The sequence below is a fragment of the Diceros bicornis genome, chromosome 22, assembly GCF_020826845.1.
Source record: "Diceros bicornis minor isolate mBicDic1 chromosome 22, mDicBic1.mat.cur, whole genome shotgun sequence".
Classification (NCBI taxonomy): Eukaryota; Metazoa; Chordata; class Mammalia; order Perissodactyla; family Rhinocerotidae; genus Diceros; species Diceros bicornis.
In genome coordinates this window covers 25,266,403-25,286,451 of record NC_080761.1, presented here as the reverse complement: position 1 = coordinate 25,286,451, position 20,049 = coordinate 25,266,403, and the positions used below count along the sequence as shown (strand labels likewise).

General features: G+C 42.5%; 1 protein-coding gene across 4 annotated transcripts in view; it reads right to left on the bottom strand.

Moving 5' to 3' along the window:
- Positions 1-20,049, bottom strand: part of KANK1 (KN motif and ankyrin repeat domains 1) — a 200,160-nt gene that overhangs the window by 42,642 nt on the left and 137,469 nt on the right. For all 4 annotated transcript variants that reach the window (XM_058565716.1, XM_058565713.1, XM_058565714.1 and 1 more), the window contains one exon: positions 19,899-20,018. In XM_058565716.1, the coding sequence (XP_058421699.1) occupies positions 19,899-19,935 (37 nt within the window). In that variant the 5' untranslated portion in view covers positions 19,936-20,018. The remainder of the gene's footprint in view (positions 1-19,898; positions 20,019-20,049) is intronic.

Sequence of the window (20,049 nt, the reverse complement as noted above, 5' to 3'; positions counted from 1 at the left end):
CAGATAACCACCTGGACCAGGTGACGAGGCTAACATCACACGCCTCCGACGTCATGCTCTGAGAAGAGCACAGCATCATTTCTGTGGTTTCCTGCCTAGAAGGCATGGCCTGAGTCTGGAAATGTCGATGGATCCTACCTGAAAGACATCCTACAGAACGATAGGTCTCTCTTTTTAAAATTGTCAAGGTCATGAAAGAAAGGAAAGGCTGAGAACTGTTCTAGATTGAAGGAGATTAAAGAGACATGACAAATGCATGTCTTTACACACGCACACACACATATACACACATATGCACACATACAGATACATACACATATGAGATAATAACCATCCTTCAGTGCCTTTGGGGTGCATGAGTGCAGTCAGCCAGCACAGCCGAGTCTCACTGCGGCTCATATGCAAATAAAGCAGCCTGTTTTCCTCAGGGCTGATGTCCCTGCTCTCCTGTATTACATATTCTTTGAGGAATTTTGCATTTGTTTGAGGTATCCCTAGAAACTTGCAGAGCTTCTCAATTATAAATCTTGCAGATTGATGTGCCAGGAGCCTCATTATAGAGAATAAAAGCTAAAAGCTCCTATTTTATGACATTAAAATCCTTCAACAATTTAGTTCCAATCCAGCACCTCCCAGTTTCCTCCCTACCCTGACGCTCAACCTACGGAACAACTTTCAAGCCTATGTGCCTTTGCTCATTCTGTTCCCTCTTCCTGGAATGCCCTTCCCCAGCCTCTTCCATCTCTCAGAACTAGCTGCATTGTCCTTAATGGCCCACACTAAACATCCTGTCCTTTGTAAAGTCTTTGCTCATCCCCAGCCGCTCTGTCCTGGGAAGAACTGGTCACCTTCTTCCCTCCTTTCTTCTAAAACACTTTGCCTAAACATACTGACATGTGTCATGGTTAGCAGGACCATGCCTGTCTTTCCCCACCAGACTGTAGATGTCTTTGGGGGGCAGGAACCAAGCAGTATTTCTTTTCTAGCCCTCAGTGCTTGGCACACAGTATGCTCAATATGTGTTGAAAGGAAAAGCCCCACGTCTAGGCATCTATGATTAACAAGGTTTGGTGGAGGAAGCGATGTAATGATTAAAAGCAGGCGCTCTGGGGCCAGAGTGCGTGGCTTTGAATTCTGGCTCTGCCACTTTCCAGCTGTTGGCAAGTTAGATTTTATTCCAACTATATAATTGGGAAAATAATAGACCTGCTTCACAGTGTTGTTGTGGACCACTTGCCATGACGTCTGCGGCCTGCTATTATTATTTACTATGACTGGATCACCCTCTGTTGTTTGGTAAAGCACACAGTCCTGGCATCCCAGATGACCAGAACCTCCCCTCTCCATGAAGCTGGGGTTTGAGGTGTTTAGCAAATGAGTCTACTAAAGTCTTGAGGTCTAAATTGGTTTCTGCTTCCTAGAGTGGATGAAGGAGATGCTGGCTGGGCCCTGCAGGGGATGTGCACGCATATGTACGTGCACACTGGGGCTCAGGCAGAGTGGAGTGTGGCTGCTGGTTAGGTGTAGAGGGAGCCTAGTCCAGCATCAATTATGCATAGGAAGAAGGTAAAATAAAAATAAAAGCAAAAGTAGACAGACATCCCTCAACCTTTAAAAGTATATTACAGCCAAGTTAAAATATTTCCTTCCCACGATAAGAGGACAAAGGTATACACTGATTTTTCTAAGCAGTCTCACTCCTCTATCTCTACTGAAGTCGTGAGAGGAGAGCATTCTTTAGCACACTATGCAGAGACGTGCTTTAGAACCACCGAACGCATTTCCATGCAGTCCATCCAGAACGACTCGCCTAAACTGGGAGGAAGGTATAATTTCCTTCTCATAAAACAAGAACAGGAGCTATAAGTATTTCCGAGTTCACGGACAAGCAATGGGCAGCAGGGGTCTGGAATTGCACAATGTAGCAACAAGGTTTGTATGTGTATAACGAGGTTTGTGAGACTCGATGATTTTCACAGGTTGCTTCCAAACTAAGACTCTTGCACTCTACTTCACACAAAATTTCCTAACATCGCATGCTATGCGATCAAGTGAAGAAAGAAATTAATTGCAGCAGCTGTCAGACCAGATGAGCTCAGGCAGACAGAGCCCGTGGCCTTGCTCTCTGCCCATTCCGTTTGGCAGCACCTTTCCAGTTGCATCATAACGCCTGGCACAACCTAACGATCCCCAAATGCAGCTTCCCTTTGCTGTATCATCAACTCTGCTCTGGGCACGTCTTAAGAGTCCAGAGGCCAGGCTACAGGTGAGCGGTTGCGGGGGAAGAAAGTGGAAAGGGTTATTGTTCCTGGGAATGGGCCATGTGTTAATAAAGGGCACATTGTATTAAGGAGGCACGTGACATCACAGAGGCCTTGAGGTTTACACAATGGCCCTCTTCTCCAGTGTTCAGTGCCAACTATAAGATGCAGCGACTCTTTACCAAAATCTGTCTCAAAACAGCCCAGATGCCACGGGCACTCCAGTACTTGTTCTTCACCAACCTCGGCAGTGCTGCGTTCCAATGTCCGCTGTCTAATTTAAAGAACTGTTGCTGAGATATAGCCTCAATTTGTCATCCATGTGCAGAAGAGAACTAGCTTGGGGACTAAATACTGTTTTCCAAACTTTCTTCAAAAATAACATGCTGCTTTCAGTCTAAATAGGAAAATGTGCCAGTTCAAAGGGTAATTTTGTGCAAAGCAGAGAAGGAGCACAAGCTAGGACTTTGGGACAGAAATTTTTCTAACAAAACAGTAGTTTTTTGGTGGGGAGGGGGAAGCTGAAGTAATTGTATGAATCTCAGCTCTTATTTTGTTTATATAAGGAAAAGAAACCAGCTTTAAGGCACAGTCAGCAGCTCCCCATTAGAAAAACAGAGCTGAAAACAAATGACCAAAAATGGATTTAACAACAAAAAAGGAAATTCTGGAATTTAAGTAAACCATAAACTCAAAAACTCAAACCTTAGCATATGCATACAACCTTTCACTCCCAAGACAATGACATCGTTACGTTAAAGCCATAGCTAAAGCTGAAATGTTCACTGAACCAAAAATCAAGTACTGAGTTATCCTTTCCAGCTTGTAATAAAAGCAAATATTTTTCATAACATACAGAGTTTGAGTTTACAGCCCCCACCCAAATGTCATGCTCTCCTCTATTTTTTTTTTTTTTTTTTTTTGGGCTTTCTTACTTACCCACCCAGAAACAAAATAACTGTGATTTTCAGCAAGCAGGAAGCCAAGTCTCAGGCATACTTCCCTCGGCGTTAAAGGGACAACACACGTTAGCAGGCTCAGAGCCCGGGAGCTGCTGCAGAGAATTTATTTATACCCATTTGGAATTTCCTGACCAACTCACAGCCTGCTGGCCACGGGTTTAATTCCAGGACTCTCGGCGTCAGTGAGACAGCAAAAACTACCAATGAAAGAAATTGCTAGCAAGGATCTTAGCAATAACAAAAAAAGACGTGAAGACAGATCTCTCTCATGCCTTCTAATTTTTCAAATAAACTATCCTCCTGCTCTTTAGACACGTGAAATGCTAACCTAGAAATGCAGCTGTAAACATGCTAATTCCAGGAAGAACTTAGATAGAAAGGCAGCAAATGTTTTCTCATTCTTCCCTCTGACTTATTCCCTCCCCCTAAACCCTCCAGTGCTGAGAAAGCTCCCTGCTATAATTTGAGCTACAGCGCAGCAGCCGGTTTATGAAGGAAATGATTTAGAATTATGCTGAACCCAGGCTGGGCTGGAGGCGAGTGCTTCCTTTTCTTGGTTTATTCTTATTTAATGCAACATGTAATTTGAAGGCTAAAAACACTCCTATCTGTAAACTACAGACCCAAACTTTTTTTTTAATATTCCCTTAAACATTTTATCCAAATTAGATCATGTGACTTTCAAAGACACAGAATTAGTTCCCAAACAAGTCCATTCTGTTTTAGAGTGATAACATCTCTGAGCAACCTTTTGTTTCTGTTTTAAAAAGTTAGTAAGAATGATAGGTGTGTTTAATGGTTTAAATTCATTATCTCAAAAAAAAAAAAAAGAGAGAGAAAAGAAAAGGTTCTTTTAGACCTGTTCTTCACCTGAACCTAAGAACCTTGGGTATATGTGGCCCTAGTGGAACAAGGTTTACTGAACTCGGTCTACGAAGTAGACAAGCGAAGCCAGTTCTAAACAATGAAAGAGAGATTAACAAAGATTAGGGACGACTCTAAAGGGCCAGCTTTGTAAAATTCAAAACCAGGGACGGCTGCGTGGAGAGAGGCATTGTTTTACAAGAATCCAATGGATCTGCCCAGTTTAACTGGTTCATCTTAGAGCCTGCACACACCCCACCTCACTCCATTTACCTTCTCATCCTCCCGGTCCACACCTGGTGGCTGGATGCTTTAAAAGTGATTATCTTTGATAAACACACACATGGATAAAGAAAACAGATTAGTGGTTACCAGAGGGGAAGCGGGTTGGGGGTGGGCAAAACAGGTGTAGTGGCACATATGTATGGTGACAGATAAAAATTAGACTATTGGTGGTGAGCACAATGCAGTCTATACAGAAACTGATAATAATGTTCACCTGAAATGATACAATGTTATAAATCATTATGCCCTCAATAAAATAATTGGGAAAAAAGTGATTATCTTTCGAACACATATTTTTCTGTGTGAAGCTACAAAGAATAAACTTTCTAAGATGATGTGGGACTCATTTGGGCTTGTTGTACGCCAAATAAACTGATTCAGAGAGAAATAAACTAAGAACAAAGTTTCAAGTGCCAGATACTTTGAAATACTGGGTCCAAATAATTCCAAATTATTATACCCAATGACACCTACACTAAATAAGAGATTTGAGTTAGGCCTACTTTTTCCTTTTTTTCTTTTGGACTTAAAAAATCTTCATTGAGATATTTACATATCATGAAATTCACCCATTTTAAGTGTACAGTTTGAAGAGTTTTAGTAAATGTGTACAGCTGTGCATCCATCACCACAAGCTAGTTTTAGAAAACGTCCATCATCTTTAAAATTCCCTTGGGCTGTTTTGTCATTTGCTTTTTTTTTTTTTTTTTTTTTTTTTTTTTTTTTGTGAGGAGATCAGCCCTGAGCTAACATCCGCCAATCCTCCTCCTTTTTTGCTGAGGAAGACGGCCCTGGGCTAACATCGGTGCCTATCTTCCTCCACTTTATATGGGACGCCGCCACAGCATGGCTTACCAAGCAGTGCGTCGGTGCGCGCCCGGGATCCGAACCAGCGAACCCCGGGCCGCCGCAGCGGAGCGCGCGCACTTAACCGCTTGCGCCACCGGGCCGGCCCCCTTGTCATTTGCTTTTAACAGAGAAATTTTCTTCTCTGTACTTTTGAGAGAATTCTGGTATTATTTAGTCATATTATTATATTCCAAACTAGGTATTAGTATCAAAAGAAGTGTTTTTTTTGTGTGCTTTTGCGAGGAAGATCAGCCCTGAGCTAACATCCATGCTAATCCTCCTCTTTTTGCTGAGCAAGACCAGCTCTGAGCTAACATCTACTGACAATCCTCCTCCTTTTTTTCCCCAAAGCCCCAGCAGATAGTTGTATGTCATAGTTGCACATCCTTCTAGTTGCTGTATGTGGGACGTGGCCTCAGCATGGCCGGAGAAGCGGTGCGTCGGTGCGCTCCCAGGATCCGAACCCCGGGCCACCAGTAGCAGAGCGCGCACACTTAACCGCTAAGCCACGGAGCTGGCCCAAAAGACTCGTTCTTGAGAATTAAACTGAGGAAAGCATCTGAATGCAGTGTTTCTCAATCCTGCAAAAAATATTCTGCTAAATTTTTATTTCATAAATATTGTGTTCTGTAAGAATACAGCTTATTCTATAAAGCAGTTAAGGGTAATTATTTTGTATGTGTGCTTCTATGAAGGCAAGGTCTAGCAGAAAAAGTCATTGTATGCAAATAAATGTCTAGTCCTTTATCGAGGATGACAAAAGTTGGGATGAGAGAAGAATGAAAAATAGGAGCTCCCTCTGCCTGGAAACCATCAGTCACAAAGGTTCCCACCGTAGGGAGAAAGACACACCTGTCTGCCTTTACTCTCTTAATTTATGCACAAAAGAGGCAGCCAAACAAGATCTGGGAGGATGAAGATGTACTCAGGGCTCTTCCTCTGATAGGTGGGGAGTAGCCAGAAAAGGTGACTCCCAGGGTGACGGGAAACCGGTTGGACAGAAGACTTCTGTGGTACCAGCTGGCTGAGAGTTCACTACAACAGGCTTGCTCCCCTGGATGGGGGCTGCAGAACTTAGAGACTGCAATCAAGCACATCTGAACCCACAGTTCTTCTGACGCTTACTTAACAGGATTACTGCATCCACACTTTCTCCCCAGAAGGCCTGACTCCTTGTCTAGAGAGAAAACCAAAGTTAAATGAAGTAGTGAGTGGTAACAGTGAATTATATTTTGGACATCTCAAGATGCACATTTCCTGACATACCCTGAATTTACCTGCCTCCCCCAACGTGCTCCTCGCTCCTCTTCCCCTTGTTACTGATTTCTCAACACCCTTCCAGTCCTACAGACACAGCGCAAATGCACCTGCGTTATCAGTCTTGCAACGGCCTCCTTGTCCCCATCTTTTCCCACCATCCACTGTGCACAATTTGTCCGGACCTCACTGTGCTGAGTGCTTAACATGTTTATGGACTCACTTAATCTTCACACAACCCCATGAGGTAAGTACGATTATCAGCACTTGACAGATGAAGCTATGTCATCCATACCGCTCCTCTACCGCCACTGCTTACTCGACTGCTGTATTAATACTATGCAGTCCTCAAAAGCCGCACACTAGCTACATTCTTTCCTCCAGCCCTTGGAGGGCAGAGAAAGGTGGGTAGGGAGAAGGGAGCAGGCATTTCTGAAGGGCAGGGAGGAGAAAGACAATGCTATTCCCATGCTTTTGCCTGTACCATTCCTTCCCCTTCTGATGTGTCCCTTCAGTCTTCTCAGACAATATTCCTCTAGTTGGTGAGGACCAGCTAAAACATCACTTCTGTCTGAAGTCCTCCCTTATCCTTCCAGCCACCTCTCCCCTCTAGGCTCTCAGAGCGGCTCGTTTTTCCCTCTGTTCCCATTTGTGCACACATCTTACATCCTACAAACTCATAGGAGCTTTCTCCTCTTCATCCCAACCAGTGCTGTGCCCCCAGCACTGCAGGTGCCCAGGACCCATTCAGTCCATTTAATTCCTTCCAGAGGAGCCAAACTTTGAGGGTTTGTTTCTTTTTAAAGAGCTGTATGAAAATATCAAGGACTCTGAGCCCACACCCTCATTTTACAGCTGAGGCAGGACTGTGAACCAGAGCGGTGACAGTACTAACTTGACTTTGCCATTCAAGGCGAAGGCCAAGGCTGGAACCTCCCAGAACAGGTACCCTCATGCCACGGGTTCTCAATGCTGCTGCACAACCCAACTGCCTGGGGCTGTTTTAAAAAATGCTGAGTCACCCCCCATCCCAGCCCTAATGAATCAGACTCTCTAGGGTGGGACCAGGGGCATCAGCATTTTTAGAAGCTCCCCAGATGATTCTGTGCCACAGCCAGGGATGGGAACCTCAGCTTTAAACCAAGTGAGATCTGCAATTCAAAGTGTGTTCTTCCTTTTGTTTTAAAGGAAGCCGAGAGCCAAGTTGGGGGCAGCCCCTTAAGCAACTGAAGTAGTCTGAGGGTCCAGATCACAAGTTCAAATACCTGCAGAGTCCAGGCTAGTACCTGAAAGGAAGGGCCCTGGGAGTCTTGGGGGAGACCAGAGAGCAACTGCCCCCTCCAGCTGACTGGGGCCCTGGGGAAGTACATAAGCCAGCGATGCCAGATCTTTTGACTTTTCAAGAGAAGCTGAAGAAATTGGTATTTTTATATAAAATTACCTAATTTTAAAAATCTTGGCAATTAATTCAAATTGAAACAAAACCTTGGGTTGGTCAAACAGAACCACACTCCCAGGCCTTGGGGTGACACTGAGCCAGGACTTCATGGTCTCTATTTGGGATCCAATTTCATTCCTGTTTCCATCCCTTTCCTTTTCCCAATTACAGGTGGCCGACTTTTTCTTTCTCGTTTTAAATTGCAAGAGTCCTTGCTGGAACAAACTATAAAACATATTAGAAAAACCATTTTAATTCTGCTGCATACTTAATCTCTTATGCTTAAAATTTAGCTCTATTACTAGTCAGATGTTTCATTTAAAAAATAAAGACAAAGACAACAACCAAAAAAACAGCCTAGGATCCCTAATGCCATTTCTCTAGCAGGTAAACAATGTGCAAAAACCCTACCTATACATATTCATCTTAAATAGACACAGATTGAAAGCAGGATGCTCTGCTGTCACTCTCATGGAGGGCTTGGGTTATTCTTGCTATATTTTAGACTTCCCCTCAACCACTAAAGAATTTGAATACCTTATCAATGCTTCTTTACCCATCTCTCCTCTCAGGCTTGCGATGGGGTGTGACACCAAGCTGAGGTGTCTACGGTAACTGCGGTGAGGGAGAAAAGCGGGCGTAGTTCCTCTCCACATCACCAAGGCTCCTTCTCCACCCACCTCCAGCGCAGCCTACGGGGACTGACAGGACTTGTAGGGGATTACAAGGACAGGTCCAGCAAGGGCTTCCAGCTCTTTCGAGTCCTGTTAGGTGTGTACAGCGTTGGGTGTTGGAACAAAACTCCTCTTTTATATGCCTGGATTAGAAGGATCTGCTCCGAGGAGATTTTCTGAGGAGAGGCCATAATCAACATGAGGAGGGTGTGCCCCAGAGGAGGTGTGAGATTCCAGTCAGGAGAGGGAAATTAGGAGGAGGACTCAATGGATGACAGGCCTATCTTAAAAGACAGAAAAAACACCAAACTCTGTCTTCACTCTATCTTACTCAACAAAGTGCATTTCCCCAAACACATTTAAGGCTAAAAATGTAGTCACGTTGAGTTTCCACGTTAGGCTTTCTTTACAGTCTGGGTTGCCCCATGATTTTTACTTTCATCAAACCTAAGAGATTGTCTCACAATATATTTTCATTCAAGATTTGAAATCAACATTTAAAAAAGAGAAATGGCTTCACAATGTTATAAACTATTATGACCTCAATGAAAAAAAAAGTGAAATGGCAAAATGAACTGGGGGCACAAAACTAAATAAGGGAATTTAAACTAGATTACCACAAAGACTATAATGGCTGTAAATAACAGGAGATAATAAGGAGAGTTTACTTCCTCCCATCTAAAAGGGAGGATACAACTGTAGAGACCTTCCCAAGAAAACCGTGGGAGAGAAAGAAGGTAGACCAACCGGCTGTACTCCCACCTCAGAGGTCAGCCACTCGGGTTCTCACCCACAGTTTCAACCAGCCCGCTAAACTGGGGTGAAAGGCACTGAGTGGAGCACCCTCACCCGTCCCTGGTTGGGCTGCTAACAGTCTGTGAAGGGGCAAAGGAAGAGGCCATGGGAGCTAGAAAGAACTTTCCAAGTGGCCTCTGACCATAATCCTCCCTGGACAACCACATTATACCTGGTCACCTCTCCCCGAACCCAAGGCATTTAACAGACAATACCATTTAAGCCTACCTCAGAGCATGTGATGGAGAGAGAGCAGATACTACAACTCCTACTTAGTTGTGAGGTAAGAGGAGGGAGAAAGCGAGTGTGTGTGTGTCAGAGTGAAAGCCACCTGTTCACTGAGGAAAAATATCCAGGTGAACAGGCTAGAAGAAAACTGCAAAGGGTATAACAATATAAGATTGGCAACTGGCAGGGCTCAATTCTACCCCACAAATTCTTAAGCAGGTGCTATACCTGTGTTTTGCTCTGTATTATGTGCCCAGCATTATGCCAGCACAGGTAGGCGTGCTGCAAATATTTCTTGGTTGAACATTGAGCCTGTTGACTCTACACTGAGTACTAAGCAAGGTGTGATGGGTATACCAAGCCGAAGATGACATGAATCTTGCCTCTTAAGACCTCAAAGCTTACAGATTAGTGAGGCACACAACCATAACTCTTAATTAAAAGCAAGTCACAGCAACTATTTAATAGACTACAAAAGCACTCTAGGAATAAAGAAGAGGAAGAGGTAACTCCACTAGGATATCTGAGAACACTTGTTGGAAGAAGTAAGAGAGGAAGCAAGACCTGAAGGATAAGAAGGGCTTATATGAACAGATACGGGACAGACATCCAAGTCAAGAGAATAGTGCTTTGAGTAATGCCACTAAGAGGGGAACAAAGCAGGTGGGACTGGGGAACAGCAGCTGGGATGGTGCAGAAGCCCCCACTTCTTTCACAACTCTGGACAGAGCTGGTCTCTCACTACCTGGACACATGGAGGGCTGGGAAGGCCCATCATGATTTTTGCAGGCATCAAGACTGAAGAAACAGAAATAGACCATGATTTCCGTTTTAAAAAGGCAAAAAACAGCAGCTCAGAGTTAAGAGAAGGGAATAGGGATTAAAGTTAGTGAAAGCTAAAATGTTTGGAGAGACAGGAAAAATAAAAAAAGTATAGAAAGCTCAATTATCCTTAATCTTGCCAGCCATCCTTAACAAAACAAAATCACCAAGTAGTGAGAATAAGGTAAAGACAGAGCAAATTTCACAGGACCTCAGGGTTGGTCCATTACCCAAAAAAGGAAAACAACTGCTCTTCTGCCAAATACATTTCTCTGCAGTCATTTAAAAGTGAGCTGCTGGGGCTGGCCCCGTGGCTTAGCGGTTAAGTGCACGTGCTCCGCTACTGGCGGCCCAGGTTCGGATCCCAGGCGCGCACCGACACACTGCTTCTCCAGCCACGCTGAGGCCACGTTCCACATACAGCAACTAGAAGGATGTGCAACTATGACATACAACTATCTGCTGGGGCTTTGGGGAAAAAAAGCAAGAGGATTGTCAATAGATGTTAGCTCACAGCCAGTCTTCCTCAGCAAAAAGAGGAGGATTGGCATGAATGTTAGCTCAGGGCTGATCTCCCTCACCAAAAAATAAATAAATAAATAAATAAAACCATAAAAAAAAAAAAAAGGTGACCTGCTGAATGAATGAACTCACTGAATTGAAGTATTTCTACTGAGTTTTGTATCATTCCTTCTGGAAGTCCCAAAACTACATCACAAGTTAAATTCACCACTATTTGAAACGTCTACTTTTTCATCATCAAAGTGTCCAGAGGACAGAACACCAAAGAAAAATGCCTCAGAGGAAAAGCACCCAGCCTTAAGCCTCCTTTACCTTTCTGGAAGATGTTTTGTCCCGGGTTTCCTCACTTAAATTCAGTATCCTGAAGTGGTGTGCCTTCCAGCTGCTGTTTTCTAGTGCCCAGATAACATCCAAGCATCCCTCCTTAGAGAATCCTCAGCTCCTGTATGTGTGTGTGGTGCATGAGAGCGTGGAAGGCAATGCTCGGGGCCCGCTGGGATTCCTTACCAGACAGGCTGACAGGGAGCGAACCACAGAGCTCACAACGTGATGTGACCGTTTCCCCTCATACTGCCAACCAGCTGTCCCTGGGACAGATCTGGAAGGTGTGTAAAGCGTGGCGCTAATGGAAAAATCTGGTGGCACAGGGCTTCCGTGTGTTGCAATTTTTTCCTGTAAGCCGCATTGTTGGAATGGTTTGAAATGCAAACCATTCCCTCCTCCCCTACTGGCCTAGAGACTTCCACATCTCCACCCTGGTGTGCTATAAAATCAGTCTATCATCAAGCTGATTCACCACTTGAAGAGGCGGAGTCTCACTTAGCATACACGCTGCATAAAGCCGGCAGGTACTTCTGCCTCCTCTGCGAGGTCATGGAAAGACAAATCCTTCTTTGTCCTCACAGTTGGAGGGGAAGATGCCAAACAGGTTGCGTCAAAAAACATTGCCATGGTGCATCCCTGATTTAAGTAAAGCATCCAGCCAATAGATTTGAAATGCTGGGGAAAAGGAAATAAATCAGCCATACATTGGTGGGTGTATGGACTTCAATGAGGACGATACTGAGAGCAGAGAAAGAGTGACTTTTTTTGGTTTTAGTTGGGAGAAAGTAAGATGCACATGACTAAGGTTTTAAAGATATTAAGCAGTGGGGCTTGTGAATTATTAGAAACATCACATTTCTCTCCCTCTTTTATATTTTTAGCCTAGGCATGGTTTCCCCTTTTCTTCCGGGAGACTCTTAAATGTGCCTGCTGTACAGAAACACTTAGAATGCCTCGGCCTACTGGACAGCTGATGCAAGAGAAAAGGACGCTCAGGAAAGTGGGCAGGGATGGGAAAATTTGGCAGGACAAGCTGAATCAATGTTTTCACAAAATTTATTTGCAAAGCTGATGGGATTTATCAACTAAACCAAATATTGTGAGACTAAATTCAGAAAATCCCATGACTATCTCTTGATTCTCCCAACGGAGATCATTTCCAAAATACAAAAGATCCCTGGGAGAGAAAGTTTTTCCAATTAAATAAAATCACGAAAAAGGACCTAAAATAAACTTAGTACTTATGACTATTAACAGCAAACTGCTTCCATAATCTATTACTCTTGTGCCACCTCTTTTAAAGAAAGGTTCACATGGTGACATCATACCCACGTCCACAGCCTCCAATCTAGCTGGGAGAGATGTCACAGATCACTCAAATCTGGCTTGTCACACAGATGGAATAAGAACACACAGATTTAACTTTCAGGATGAGACCAAATCCCAAGAATCCAACAATCTGTCCCCTGGCCCAGTTCTTCCTCATGTCTACAGTTCTGCTTTTCCATCTGTTGGTTAGAAAGGCCTTCTGAATAGTATAGAATACTATTTAATCCGAATTTTCAGCCATGGCTTGCTCCAAGAACTGCTAGGATTAAAAATCTGGCCACTGTTAAAAAAAATCTTCAAAATAGCTGCATACTTATTTTTAAGCTGTGAGATCACTTGTCCATATAGCACCACCAGCTGAGATCACGAATGCTATATATACAAATGGGCTGCATATTTAAAAACTTCTCGTTTTCCAGCTTCACAATGAACTGCAACCCAAAAGCAGAAACAGGCTTAGCCTCTGAAACATGAGCATACTTTTCCTAAAGCATATGGAAATGAGTAAATCAAGCAGCTTACTGAGTTACAGCTTACTCCAAAAATATCCATCAGAGAAGCCAAGGGAGGAAAAAGAGAATCATCAAAAAAACATTTTTTTTTGACTTAGACTTTCTAAAACTGTTTGAATGAATCTTATCAAATCGGATTTCCTCAATGGGTCTTCTTTGAGGTGTTTATTAGAGAAGTCTACTCAATGCAATTTTTAAATATGTTGCCAGAAAAGAGCAAGAATTTGCTACCTCTGAATTTGAGAACATTTTTGTGAACATTTTGAGAACATATGCTAACATTTTTTATGTCAGATCAAATAAAATAGCCTTTTATGGAAAAGGACCCCAATGCTGAAACTGTGAGCTTTAGTCACTAATTTTCCAAGCTCATACAAACCTTTCTCCGAAATTGCACAAAGGAGATGAAGTGGAATTATCTGGGACACAGGAAGAAGGCAAACCGTGGAAAAGGAAGCTAAGGAGCTATACTTTTGATGGGCTCAGCTAGCCCACCCTAGTCCTTCAAGAAAGAGGGGAAGCGCATAATAAGAAATAAATGCCAATACTCACGATGGGAAGTCGGTGGGTAAGCAGGGCACAGAATATTCAAATCCTTGTAGGAAGGGCTGTTTCAATCCTTTGCCTCACTATGCAGTCTCAGAATGATAGCCACAGCTCAAGTTCTTAACATAGCAAATCTCTCTGCTGGATTTTTATTTTGTGCTTTTTCTTTCTTGCTGGCACCCAACGAACATTTGGGCAGAAATCTTCAACCAAAGAGTGTCTTTGCCTAACACCCGGGACTAGTAGGAGCCTGGATTCTATCCTTTCAATGCCCACTCAGGCTGGTCCTCGCAGGAAGATAAGTCATCCTTCCTCAGCTTAGCCTGGAGAGCTAATCACCTGTCTGAAATCTGACACTTAACCCATTATGACTCGCTCAGGGTTTGGAGCAAGAAAGCTTACACTGTGAAGCTGGCCACAGGTTAAAACTGAAGCTTTGAGAGTTTGTAAAACAGACAAGCCCCGACGACGGAGGGATTCTTCAGAATCTCTCTGGGGGCTGGATGAATTCTGGGGTTCTGATCAACCAGAGAGGCAAGACTCTGAAAGCGAGCGTCTCCTATTTGTAGGTGGTCTAGGCATTTTAACAGATACGAAATTCAAATGTAACTACTTCTTACCTAAAAAAAAAGCATCTTCTCAAACACCAACACTTTAAAAAAATACATTATTTCATTTACAAACTTCAGTGTGAAATTACCCTCCAATAAACCAACAGTTTCATTTAACGCTGAAATGCATAATCTAATTAAACCCAATTACTAAACATCAAATAATATATGAAACTACATATCAGGTATTAGAATATGTTTGTTAATTTGGCCTTATGAAATAACTTACACTATGAAAAAAAGTCACTTATCAACGTAACTCTTATCAGGGAGGACATTTTATTCATAATCATTCTACTTTTAGGTTTATGTTGTTTTCTGAAATGCAAACTTTCCCCTTGATCTGTTTAATCAGAATTTCACAGACACCACACACTTCTGATTTTTAATGTCAACATAATGCCTTGAACAAAGGAAAAAACCTCTCCATATTCAACTTCTGGCTTAGCAATTAACTAACTGTGTGAGCTGGGCAAGTTGTGTTTTGACATGAGAAAGTAGGGACAGGAGGTTGGATAGGTGAAATCAGTAAGACTCCCTCCGGCTCTTATCTATGTTTTTATGCTAGGCAACTTTGTTACACCCTCTCAGCTCTTCTGAACACACCACTTTCTTACTGAAGAATGCAGAGCACAAATAGGAACACACAATTAATCCTTTTGCAGATTGAATTAGCCAGACCCTGGAAGGTCATGGAGGGCACCCACGAATTAAAGCAGCCCCAGCTTTTAATCAGCTCACCCTCTGCCTTGGGAGTAATGCTAACGCAGACAACAGGGCTAAGACTCACCCCCACGAACACACCACCTCTTTCTTTACCGATGGTCTCAAAACACCAGGTTGGTTCCAGCCAGACCCGTCAGTGCAAGCTGGTCTTGTCCTTGACAAACACACACGCAATTCCTGCTGTCAGGTTCACCGCAGTGGGCTCAGAGTTCTGTTTGAGAAATGCTCCTGCCCAGAAAAAATATTTACACAACCGAGAGTGGGCTGTGCTGTAGTGTTCTACCTGTGCTGCCATGAGTCTGTGGCAATGTCTGACTGATCTGGTCTTATCAGCGGCCTTTGGACCTCATTTAAGATCAGCACGGAGAAAAAACCTGGAGCCAAATAACTGACCAGAGTAACAAGATTTTATGAAATTTATTATATTAATTTAAAATGTCAACCAAATTTTTAATGCAGTTCAATAAGTACCTTAAATAAGTAAATATGTATCTGTCTGGAAAAATCTATAAATATTAAGGCTGTGAAAAAGAAGAAGCAAGCAGAAAAACTATAATAAACTAGCCAAGGTAAGTATTAGCAAAAATAAAGATGGTGATGGCAGACATACAAAGTGACTCCATAATGCTCATCTGTTTATTTCATTTAACTGTTAGAGGCAGGACAGTAATACAATTCTTGCCCCAATGTCACAGTATCTGACAGGGCCTGGCACGATGGCACCTGAAGAGGTGTTCATTAGATCGGGAGCTCATGACAGAGACAGCAGAACAAGAAGGGCGGCGATTCCCCCTGACATCGGACCAGCACTTCACGTCTTAAAAAGTGTTTTTACGGCTATTGTTTTATTTTTTCCTCACAACAATCCTGTGAAGAAGGTAGGATAGGTATTATTATCTTCATCTGACAAATAAGCCACTTGTTATTTGGCTTCTAAAGAGATTCTAAGCGCTAATTAAAGTTTCACAACATTAATTAGTGTTTAGAGAGGTATCAATCAGTGCCTTCAGTTTACAACATGATTCAGAAACTTGGGGCAAAGCAGACCGTCCCCATCCCTCAACTCTGCAGAAATACGGCAATTTTCCTAACCAACCACCCCCATTTACTCCCTAGTTAGCTGGGAGAGAAGAGAACAGTCACGAGCAATTTATGATGCTCATACCACTACATTAATAAAGGACATTAAGGTACTGTTAGTAACAATGTAATGGAATGTTTTAAATTAATGAAAATAAAACTGAACCAGTTAACAGAAGTAGGATGCAGAGTCTGGTGAAAAAGAGATAGCATGATGAGGAATGATTGACATGGACGGGGTGGACGGTAATGAGGAAGATGCAGTCTGGAACGGGTACACGGGGAAGGCTGCCAGGTTTAGAAAATAAAACCAGAGGCCATCCAGTTAAATTTGAATTTCAGATAAATAACGAGCACTTTTTTAGCATAAGTATGACTTTTATTTTATGTGAGGAGACCTCAACTTCCAATAGAATGCACAATCCTTGAAGGCAGGGATTTTTGCCTGTTGTATTCCCTGCTATATCTCCAGTACCCAGAACGATGCCTGGCACACAGGAGGCGCTCAAAAATATTTGCCATGCACTAGTAAAGTTTATTTCTTAAGCTAGGTGTTATGTATATGGGCACTTGTTATATAACCATTACACATTTCATATGTCTGAGATGTATTGTAATAAACTTTACAGATTACAGCATTAACTAACTGCTCTTATTTTAAAATCAGCACCTTTTACCCAATCTAACTGAAGGACTCAGAGGCGAAGTCAGAGGATGAAAGGACTTGTGAACGGCCCCTTACCCAGCTTAAACTCTACACAGGGACGTGAACATGGACCATCAGTCCTCAGGGATGTGTTTTCCAGCCAAAAGCAGGGTCTGGCCAGGTGGTATTGTTCTCACTGCTCCTCTGTTTTATTCCTAGGACCAAGAAAAGGGTTTCTTTTGCCATTGTCCTGACTCCACTTTCATATGAGATTTCTCCTCATGTTCTATGGAGCCCAAAGCAGTGATTTTTCAAGGGTGGCTGGGACTCCTTTGGGGCGTAACACATCTAGGGGGAGTATAGTTTAAAAAAGCATATTTAGGGTCCGGCCCCGTGGTGTAGTGGTTAAGTCTGCGTGCTCCGCTTCTCGTGGCCTGGGGCTCGCGGGTTTGGATCCCTGGCACAGACGTACGTGCTGCTCATCAAGCCACGCTGTGGCAGCATCCCATATAAAGTAGAGGAAGATGGGCATGAATGTTATCCCAGGGCCAATCTTCCTCAGCAAAAAAGAGGATTGGCAACAGGTGTTAGCTCAGGGTTAATCTTCCTCACACACAAAAAAGCACACTTAATATCATAATTTATCTTTGGAAAAATGGAAAAAACATACAGTTTACTCCATATTTAAAACTTCTACTAGACTACCCAAATAATTTACCTTTTTCTCATGGGAAAGATCAGGAACCAGCCCTCATTAGCTGCCATAAAGCTCTCTTTATCCCATCTTAATCTGGGGCCTGTGAATGTTCTTATGTTAATTGCATTTCAAAATAGTATATTTACAGCCAGCATACACTTTTGCATTATTTGAGTTTGGCTTTTTTTTTTTTTTTAAAACAATGGGCAGGTATTTCTTTTGTAATACAAAATTGGAAAAGAAAAGATAAAATAATAATTTTTATAAGCATAATCTCAACTATGTGAAATATATAAAATTTAAAGACTATATAGAAAATGAGTAAAACATTTATTCCTGGGTGGTGGTATTACCAGTAATTCTTGCTTTATTTTTTTAGACAATACTAAACTTCTATATTTAAAATTTTTCTATAAGGAACATCATATACATGTACATGTATATATACACATGTATATGTATATATAATACATACATACACACACACACACACATAAAGTAATTGTGTATGACTGAGCCTCTAATCAGATCTGCTCACAGGCTTACAGAGGTCATGGTGACTAGAATACACAAAACCTTCTCTTGCTTGGTCCGGACACCTGTCTGCAGCAACAAGTGATACCCTAACACCCCAGAAGTGTTTCAAACTCAGTGCCCAGACCTGTTAGGCAGGACACCAGTTGAGAAGGCAAGGCTACAGCTGAATCATCAGACTTCAGGAACAAAGAGAAAAGGGACACTCTAGGACAAGGCAAGTTGGAAAAGGAATTGGGGCAAAGGGGTAGGTTTCTAAATCTCGGAAGACAGGATTTTGCCTGAGATGCCAGAGGGTCGAGGTCCTGAGGTACCAACAACCCCAAGCCCTGCTTCCTGTGAGTGTGTGAATGGAAGTGAGGGCAGGAGAGGGAAGGGAGATCACAGCATCGCAGGAGACTGAAACCCACCCACAACACTAAGGAAATTTCACAATGATTCAATCTCCTTCCTTATCAAATATTTTACTAGAGAAACAAGTAATAATCCTGACTTTGCTTACTTCACTCAGGTTAAGTTGCCGAGCTTCTCTGTGCCATCACATAGGGATGACAGTGGTGGTGCTGATGGTAACAGCATAAGCTCATAGGATTACTGTGAGGATTAAGTATGATAACGCAGGCAAAGCATCTTGGGCACCATGGTACATGGTAAGCATTCATTAAATGTTAGATATTGTCATTCATATTTACTATTGACAGCAGTCCTGAGGAGAATCTATCAAAGTCCAGAGAAGTTGGGCAGTAGAAAAGACAAGCAAAAGAATGGACAGAGAAGGATCAGTTATCCCAGAATAAAGAACTGAGTTTATCTGGGTCTGGTTTTAGGCAAGCTATAGCATTCCTGCTAGAGGGAATACCTGCAGCTGGGATTACTGGAACAAAACGTCACATCCATGGGCTGGGGAGGCCCACTTCAGAGGTCTCCTTCTCCTGCTGTTGTCTTGACAGCTTACACAGCACTTCTAAGTATGTTTCTGGTGCTCTCATTGGTTCTAACCCTGCAGGTGGATGATCTTATTGATGTTTTACATGTGGACAAATAGTCCTGCCCCATATTTCATGGTTAGTGCTGGAGATGGGATTCTAATTCAGGTCTCCTGCCTCCAATACCACATTCTCTCCATTATCCAGGGCTCAGGGCCAGCAGAGCTAGGACCTTGTACGTAGGCCTCCACAAGAATTCCCACATACACAATTACTGCTCTCACACATTCTGCTATTTGGCAGATAACTCAAAAGAGGAATGAACATTTGATGTACTGTTTTGGAAAGGCTGTCACCTCCTGTCATATACGGTCTCTCAGGATGCTTTTCTCTGCATTTGTTCTACAAATTTCTCCCAAATCTTATATAAGCAATATGGGAATAGATATGCAAACTATATGAGTCTCTAATATACCAAAGCAAGAATTAGAATACAAGTCTTTATGATTCATAATATGGCTTGTTGCATACTTCTCTCTGGGACGGCTGCTTTAGAGAATACACCCTTCTCTTCCCCTTTCTCTATGTTTAGCAACATCAAACAAAAGCTTGGGAGCGGATACTAGGAATTGGTTTTAAGCATCCAAACTCACTTCCTCTCTCATCATTCAATCTCTCATAAAGAAGTACAAGAGGAGTACACATTACACTTGCACCAGCATTCAGGATTTTACGTTTATCCTTCAACACTTCAATAGAATTGACTTAAGTAATAATTTACCTAACTGATTTCTATACATAAAGACTCTAAAGACAAAAGCAAATTCTCTGAGAGATCAAAAAAACAAAACAAAAAAACAACTTCAATGGATAGAAAGTTGCTTTGAAATCTTAGTTATCTAGACAACTTGCTATTATCGATCCATTATTAAAGGAGAAATTAGAAATTAGTTATAGCAAGGACACACACACACACACACACACACACTCACTCCAGAGCACAGAGTTACCTGAAGTACAGCCGTTAACCTTTCTGGTGTGAGCCATGCTAGCTTGAACCCAATGACAGATCCAGACAGGAGTGAGGAGTCATGCAAATTTTATGCATCAAGTTCCCAAATGCATTCAACCTGAAACAATCGAGAGAGTCCCATCAAAATG